This window comes from Citrus sinensis, chromosome 9, assembly GCF_022201045.2.
Source record: "Citrus sinensis cultivar Valencia sweet orange chromosome 9, DVS_A1.0, whole genome shotgun sequence".
NCBI lineage: Eukaryota > Viridiplantae > Streptophyta > Magnoliopsida > Sapindales > Rutaceae > Citrus > Citrus sinensis.
Genome location: NC_068564.1, coordinates 31158620 through 31166843, shown reverse-complemented (window position 1 = coordinate 31166843; position 8224 = coordinate 31158620). Strand labels below are relative to the sequence as shown.

The 8224-nt window shown below is 35.3% G+C and overlaps 2 protein-coding genes across 2 annotated transcripts; one reads left to right on the top strand and one right to left on the bottom strand.

Annotated features, from left to right (window-relative positions):
• Positions 1–1414: 1414 nt before the first annotated feature.
• On the top strand, positions 1415–4223 carry LOC102607229 (uncharacterized). The gene is made up of 6 exons (XM_006474305.3): positions 1415–1821; positions 2538–2591; positions 2796–2876; positions 3011–3080; positions 3169–3257; positions 3763–4223. Exons 1-6 carry the CDS (start codon positions 1627–1629, stop codon positions 3895–3897), a joined length of 624 nt encoding a protein of 207 aa, XP_006474368.1. The 5' UTR covers positions 1415–1626; the 3' UTR covers positions 3898–4223.
• Positions 4224–4390: 167 nt separating this feature from the next.
• Positions 4391–7620, bottom strand: LOC102607721 (protein REPRESSOR OF SILENCING 3). Its single transcript, XM_006474306.4, has 5 exons — positions 7207–7620; positions 6892–7119; positions 6317–6784; positions 5716–6210; positions 4391–5597 (listed from the first exon to the last, which is right to left on the bottom strand). The coding sequence occupies exons 1-5, from the start codon at positions 7603–7605 to the stop codon at positions 4602–4604; spliced, it is 2586 nt and encodes an 861-aa protein (XP_006474369.2). The 5' UTR covers positions 7606–7620; the 3' UTR covers positions 4391–4601.
• Positions 7621–8224: the final 604 nt, after the last annotated feature.

The following is an 8224-nucleotide window of genomic DNA, read 5'->3' as shown; positions in this document are numbered from 1 at the left end:
AATAAACAAACAATTATAAAAATATTATATTAACTAGTGAAAATTTTAAATTCCTCTTATATTAAAAACTAAAGTTTTCAAAATTATCCTTTAATTTTTTAAGTTATTTAATACTATTAATAATTATTATTTTATTTTATTAATTTAATATTATAAATGGACATCCACCAGAATGTCGCCGGACTACCACCGGACCACCATCGGACATCGCCGGAATTACCGTCAGACCTCGCCGGAAGGTCGCCGGACCATCACCAGACATAGCCGGAATGTTGCCGAACCTCCGGGGGAATGTTGCCAGACCTCCGCCGGAATTTGCCGGACCGCCGCCACCGACCACCGGACCGCCATTTTATTATATATATATATATATATATATATATATATATATATATATATATATATATTAGTAATATAAATAGTTTAATAACCAAATTTAATATTAGAATTTTAACTATTTTATATTATTATTTTTATTAATAAAAATAAAATATCCATGGATCTCTATAGTTATATGAATAAAATCCATATCCATGTCCAATATTAAATACTGAATATGGATATGGATATAAATATATCCGCTATGGATAATTATGAATTTGTGTTTGGATGGATATTATACATTCATAATTGAATATTTGCCATCCTTACCCTTGTCTCGGCCATATCCGTTTTTGTTTTGGACCAAATTGTCACAAATCCAAAAACAAAAACAATAATAATAATAATAATAATGTTGACGGAGAGAAGGTTCTGGAAGATCCATCAGTTACTCTGCTGGCTAGGTTCCTACTTTTTAGCAAAATCACGAATAAGAGCTTAATCCACATTTTCCATGAAAGTCCATGACTCCATGCCATCAAATTTAGTAAAGATTTCATTAATAAAATCATTGAAATAACCGTCATAAAACTATAAAAGGATAAAAATAAATTAGGTTATTAATAAAATAACTTGATGTGTAATTTATTGTTTTCTTCTAAAAAAAATAGAGAAATGGTTTTTATCCATATTAATTTTTTATTCTTTATCTTTCTCAAAATTCATATTTAGGTGGCTAACTAAATAAAATTATTTAAAAATTACTTGGCATCTTAAGGACGTAATATGTGTAATTATGTTATTGATCAAATTTTTAATTTACATCCTCAGATAAGCATATGTATATTCAATTATATGTACATAATCAGCACAATTTATCAACTAATTTTAGTGATTTCTATTAACAAATTTTTAAATGAAAAAAAATATTATGATTGAGACCAAAATGAAAAATATATATCAACTACGTCCTCAATTGGAAACATATTCAAAAGCAGGGACTCCAATGAAATACATTAGAAAGCGGGTCAATGCCAGCGGAGACTTGATCGTCGATCCCTATTTAAAAATTCGTTTTTGCCCACGTTTTCTGCAATTTGCGCGAAGGTTCCCGAGAGAGAGGAGAGAATAAAAAGAAAGCATTGAATCCCTATTTCAATTTCTTTCAGTTCTCTCTCTCCTTCATCGTCTCCGCCGCAACATAATTATATCGACATTGCATCTGCTGTTTGCGCCAGAACAATACAAATTTTAATAAATTAATTAACTTTGAACTCGATTGAAGGAATTAATTTGATTGGTTAAATGGAGATGGAGAATGGCGGAGGAGTTGTGTCGGCGGTGTCGGAGAAGCAAGAACAACAAGGAGCTTCGTACACGTATTGGGTGCGGGAAGCCACCGCCGACGCTGCGCCGTTGCCTGTTCCCAAAAAGCTTTCTCCTGACGACATTTTATCGAACAAATCTCAGCCCACCACTCTTGGCTCCGTCTGGAATCGGGTACCTTTTTTTTTTTAATCTTTTAATTCGCTGAATAATTGGCTTTTATTTCAGTTAGATCCAACATTAAGATAAGAATCCACTGTGGAAGTATCTAATCTCTGGGGATAAATTTGTAAAGTTACGTACACAAGCTCATAATTTGTTGCAAGTATTATATGTAGATGTCTGTTTGTTGCGTTGCAACTATGGAGACTTAGTTCTTGGCAACAGAAAATACAATATTAATTATCAACCATGAATTTTTATTATTATATATGGTGGTATCCTATCTTATGCTTACTACTTAGTAGCACGTTAGACAAGAATTGATGTGAGTTTTATGTATGATACTGAGAGTATCTTTGCAGGCGAAGGTTGTGGTGCAATTATGTAATATATGTTGGAACTATATTCTGTGTGTATATGTGTGTGTTGAAGTAAATAGATACTCTTGCTATGTAATGTTTAATCATCCGATTAGTTTTGTGGAGGATTGGAACAATAAATTATTATTTAAACTTACCTTTTTAATAAAAAAATGAATGCTAGACATTATGTAGGTAATTCTTATGCATTACCAATTAGAGATTTTTAGGCTATCTTCAATCTTTATCGGGGTGAACTTTTCCAGTAATGTTGGTCGATTTTTGATTTGCTAATTATCAAATGAGATTTTGGTCAGGATATATAAATTGGTTGCTTATTTTTTGGCTGTATGGTTGGATTTTGTGTAGGCTGGAACCTGGGAGGAGAAAAGCCTTAATAAGTGGGCAAGCGATAGGATTAAGGTCCGTGTGTAACAAGCTAGTAAGCATTTTCTGTTCTAACTACTAAAGCTACATTTGAACATATTGTTCAGTCAAGCACTGGGGAAAGCAATTCTCATTTTTTAACCTTAAATCTTATCTTATATAGATGTAACTGCTGTAGGCTATTTTGTGTTTGTCTCTGTTTGTTATTGCAATTTTTCTTTGTTGCTTTTTATTCTTCAGGAGCTGCTTACATCAGTGGGCTCTGTGGAGTTTTCTGGCGGCAAGGCCGAAATAACAGAAGTGCCAAATTGTGTAGGCGATGTGAGTTCCTCTAGCACGTAACTGACAATTTGAGATTTCTGATTCTCACAGCTTTTCGCCCTTTTTATGATTGGTGACTTTATATTTTAGATGTGTGTTCTGTTTACTGAATGTGTGCTTGGTTGGGGGAACAGGCTTTCTTGGTGACTGTGCGAAACAAGAAACGGGTTGGCTACAATTATGAGTTGACATTGAAAGTTAGAGGTAAACTTGCCTGTATAATTGTTTCTTTCCCTGTTTTTCAAGTGTGTATGTTTCATGTTGATTTAAATGGAATGTACATTGAAATCAGGGGAGTGGAATATCAGAGAGGAGAAAAAGATGGTGAAAGGCCATATAGATATCCCTGAATTCTCATTTGGAGAGCTCGATGACTTGCAGGTAAACTGCATCTATTGATTTTTACTGCGTTGGATAAAAGAGAAACATGAGAGATCTAGTTAATTTAACATTGAAAACCTTACCTTCTTGACGGATTCTTCAGATCAGATTAAAATCTAATACTTTAACAACTTTAACATGATTGTTCTTTTCTCAAAAAAAAAAAAATGAAAAAAAGAAAAAACACAGTTGCTCTGAATTTTTAATAGAAGCGCTTGGGGCTCTTATGAAATTATAATAAGTTCTGAGTAGTTTTCAAATTTTATGAATTTATAATAAGTTCTTAGTAGTTCAAATTTTATGGAGTTTTTCTTGGATATATGTAATGTTCCTCGTTCAGGAGTTATTACGGCCATGTTCTTTTATCTGGAGGTTTGAACTTTTTTATGTTGGCTTCAAAAACTCTTAAAATACAATCAAGTATTTAGGTGGCTTGTATACAGGCTTGTTTTTCCTTGCCAGTTGCCATAATAAAGCTAATTTTGGTACTTATTTAACAATGTAGATGCAAGTGCGGATTAGTGAAGAAAAAGATCTTTCAAAAGAAGATAAGCTGCAGATCAGCCAGGATTTAAAGATGTTTTTGCAGCCTGTTCGTGAAAAGTTGCTTCTGTTCGAGCAGGAACTCAAAGATCGGTAGGAGGGTGGAAGGAAGCATTGGGGATATTGTTAACAGAATCCCTTACTTTGACTATAATTGTTGAACTAAAACTGTATTCTATAATTCTTGTTTACAAGTATATTAAGATTGTTAGCAAGTATTGGAAGATTGTTAGCTAAGTATTTATTCCAATACTTGTAGTGGAACATAAGATAATTGAGAAGGTGATGTCTTCCTTGCATCATCTTGAGTGTAATACTACCACTAGTAAGGGACCAAGATAGGACTTGAAATCAGGTTGTTTCTTGCTTTTGCTATGGATGAATTTTTATGTTACCTTCATCTTTTGAAGGTGCTCTCTCCTATGTTCCTTTTCGATGAAGTTTTTCCGCGCTGAATGTTAATTGTTTTTCAGAATCATTAGGTAAATTCATTCCAGAATGAAACTTGTGTTGATTTTAAAAGCCTTAAATATGCCAACGATCCCCTAGCTAGTGAGAATCCGAAATTTTTCCAGCATGATGCGAAAGTCTTTGGAAGCTAAACCAAGATAAATTTTCTTTCAACAACAAAAGTACATAAAAACAATGTTCCAATACAGCAATTTAAATCACCCAAGAGAAAATGGGGGATGTGCCTTAAATTCACCTAAAATATTGCAAAATTGAATGTAAGCTACTTCTCATACTTGATTCTATCCCTAAAGTAAAAGAATTTTGCTCTAAAAGCATTGAAAAATGCACCTACTTATGACTTTTTCTCTTATGTGACTGCGAACCACTTAGGGCTGCTTTAGCAGTGGACCATTCTTTTATTGAAGCAGCACTTCTCATGAATGAACAAGTTTCACCTATGGTACCATCCACATTAGTTGTTTGTCTTGGTGTCAAGTCATGCTTATCAGCAACCATTGAAGCAGAAGCTTCATTATCGCCCACATCAGTCGGTTGGTTCTTCTCTGGAATAATCTGTGAAACAATCTCCCCCTTTTTTCCATCTTCCAGAGCAGTAGAGGCACATGTAATAGGTTTACTTCCAGCCTGACCTACTGACTTGCTGGACTTCTTGTCATTGGGGTTTGCAACTTCCTTTCCCAATTGAGTTTTGGGTACGTCATGCTTCTTAAAAGTGATGCCTGGCGAAATTTGTGTGATGCTGAATGAACTGTTATCCTCATTAACCAATTGTGTCCATGGGGATTTCTGAAACCATGAAGAACCTTTGCCCGACTTATTTGGAGCTGTGTTGCTTTTGGAAGGTTGAGCTTTAGCAGGAACCTCCACTGATTCTGTCTCAGCCAATTTTCCTTCCAAGTTCTCATTCCTTGCTAGCGAGTTCTGGTTTTTACTGTCAGTGGATCCAAGTGGCTCATCTGGACAATCGGATACACGTTGTTCTTCCTTGGCAGAATTGTCAGGCAATACATTTGAAACACTTGATTCATCATTGCCCTTACCGCCGATAACTACTCTTTGTGATGGTTTTTTGGACTCTGAATGATCGGAAATGGATTGTTCGACAACTGATTCTGGTTCAACAAGTTGGGGTCCAGTAGGCATCTGTGACTCTGTATAGGTTTGGGCACAGCCATCAGTCTTGGGGACAGTATGCACTGATTTACTTTTATCACTTTCATCATCGATAACTGATTTCCTCTTCTTCGTAGATGGCATAGTACTCTTTTCCTGCTGGATTGGTCTATCTTTAGTAGTAGTATTATCTTCATTGGATACTGATTTCTGGGTAACCACAACATCAAAGAGGGAGAAATTAGGCCAGAAAGGATAACAAATTATAATTACACAGTTACATAACCTTATCAAAATTTGAGGGCAGCTACAGAACAGGAAGCAATACCCGATACGTTGTTGAGGTTGTTTCCCATTTCTGGCTACTTGACAAAGCCATTTTGGGCTTCTTCTTTGACACCACATTAATCATGAGGTCATCTGATTCATTTTCATCAAAATTCAGTTCTTCAAATGAATTAATGCCATTGTCAGCTTCTTCAGTAGAAGCATCAGATGGCAATATATTGGAGACACTAAATGCACGACTGTCCTTATCTCCAACAAGTGCTTTCCATGACATCTTTTGAGACCACGAATGGCTGGCAGTTGATTTCCTGACACCTGAATCAGTTTCAGCATGTTGAGTTGCCAAGGGTGTGCTTGGCTTATTCATATTTGTTTGCACATTCATGTCGTCTAAAGGGCTAGCGGCCATCAAAATTTCATCATTGTGTAGTGATTTCCTCTTCTTACTCCTAAGTAAATCATTCTTTTTCTGCTCTCTGGGCAAACTTTGAGCTGATCTATCTTTAGAAGTCCGTGCTTCACTGAGTGTTAATTTCTGAAGATCCAATACAGAAAACAATTACAGGCCAAAAAACACAGATATCTAAGATCTGAGTAAAAATACGAAAAGAAACAACATATAGAAGAAATTGAAGCAATACCTTATTTGTTGGCAAGATTGTTGTCTTTTCCTGGCACCGTGACAAAACCATTCTGTTGTTTCCTCCTGACACCGCATTAATTACAAGGTTATATTCGTCTGCCACACTATCTACTTCATTCCCACCAATTTGAAGATCCCCAATAAAATTGTAAGAGTTGCGTTCATAATTGGTCAGTTCAGTCCCACTAAGTCCAGCATTTGAAACATTTTCCCTCTCAAAAAGCTTGTTCATCACGGAATTCATCAAATTGAGCTCTTCCTCATTGATCACACTAGCACCTAGTTCTTCCATATCATGAATTTCTTCCTGCCCTGCAGCGGGGTGATGAATTTGTTTCCCTTCGGCAGCATGAAAAGCAGCAGAATGCTCTTCACAATCACAGAAATACTTAGGTAAAGGAGGCGCTTCAACACGTTGAAAGCTGTACTTGTGCTTGCCAGTTCCACAAAATGGCAATGTTTTCACCTACACAAACACAACAAGTTCATCCATGTCAATATCCGCAGCACAAGTACAAATCTTTTCGGTGCAATTAAGAATTAAGAATCAGATCCAACATTTATAATTCTTACTTTTCTCAATCTGGGGAAGAAAATGTTGAGCTTCTTATCCTTGTCAAGAAGTTTCTTAGGCGTATCCAAACGAGTCGCGTCTTTATTATCAGGTGCAACGGAATCAGTAACCGGAGGATTGACGAGCTGAGCATCGTCCTCAGCCCATTCCCGTTTCAATCGAGCAAGGTAATGCTCTTTAGCCCTCTCAAGCCTCAGCCTTCCTCCCTTCCACACACACCCATTATACTGCGCCAATTAAAAATAAATAAATAACATACCATAAGATAAAAATAAATAAATTAATTAATAATGAAAGAGAATTAGGAAAGAAACCGTGCTGAAGAGCTTGGAAAGGGATTTGTGGGAAGAAGGAAAGAAATCGACATAACCAAAGCTACGGCCTTTGGTTCTGACAATATCCACCGCCTTTACTTCTCCTAATGATGAGAAAACCTTTGCCAGATCATCATCCGTCACCTTCTCTCCAAGCCCTCCCACGTATATTCTTGTTTGCTCTTCAACTTCTGCTTCTGCTTCTTTCTTCTCCATCCCCTTCCCTACTCCCAGTTTCTTTCTCCTTCTCACTTCTCTGCTAGCGTTTGTGTTACAACGCTTTGCTGCATACTGCTTTTCAGCTTTGCTTCGATTTTCTTGGACTTCGGCTGTAGGCCCAACCCTTAGCCCATACCGAACAAACAAACCCAAACCCACTTGCTTTTCTCTCTGCATCATTTTACCTTTTAATCTTTATATATATATATATAATTTTTCAATTAGAGACAAGCCAAAAAGAAAAAAAAAATCTATTACAATATTTTGAAATTTATATTTTTTATCTTTTAATTTATCTTCAACTTTAATATGATTGGAGATCAAATTGAAAGCTCACTCTATATATATAAAAGGAAGATTGAATGATCTGCAACACTGTATGTTATTACAGTGTTAATTGATTATTTTATTTTTTTTTCTCTTAGACCATATAATGTTACAATTAAGTCTGTTTTTCTTTGTATTTAAATATCACTATTCTTCCTTTAAATACATATTTAATGTATTACATGAAAAAATACACTGCATTAATATGTCTTTTAGCTTATAACTAACTCAAATGATACCAAAAAAAAAAAAAAATTAATAAGATGTTAGAAAACTAATAATGTACTGAAATTTTTTGAATATTTACTTATATCAATAGATCAGCCTTTATTCATTAAAACTTACAAAGAATCATTACAAACATCCCTTAAGACCAGAGCACCTAAACATCTTCGTATTCAATAAAAGGTTCCATCAAAAGTAGACCCCGCAACTTCCCGCCGCAATGTACTGGTATCTCAAATAGACACCG

What these genes read in the sequence shown, in the direction of transcription:
- LOC102607229 (XM_006474305.3), top strand. Translation starts at nt 1,627, where the DNA reads ATGGAGATGGAGAATGGCGGAGGAGTTGTGTCGGCGGTGTCGGAGAAG. An exon ending in GTTGACATTGAAAGTTAGAG is followed by an intron (nt 3,081 to 3,168) that starts GTAAACTTGCCT and finishes CATTGAAATCAG; the next exon opens with GGGAGTGGAATATCAGAGAG. An exon ending in GAGAGCTCGATGACTTGCAG is followed by an intron (nt 3,258 to 3,762) that starts GTAAACTGCATC and finishes TTAACAATGTAG; the next exon opens with ATGCAAGTGCGGATTAGTGA.
- LOC102607721 (XM_006474306.4), bottom strand. Translation starts at nt 7,605, where the DNA reads ATGATGCAGAGAGAAAAGCAAGTGGGTTTGGGTTTGTTTGTTCGGTAT. An exon ending in TTTCCAAGCTCTTCAGCACG is followed by an intron (nt 7,120 to 7,206) that starts GTTTCTTTCCTA and finishes TAATTGGCGCAG; the next exon opens with TATAATGGGTGTGTGTGGAA. An exon ending in TCTTCCCCAGATTGAGAAAA is followed by an intron (nt 6,785 to 6,891) that starts GTAAGAATTATA and finishes GTGTTTGTGTAG; the next exon opens with GTGAAAACATTGCCATTTTG.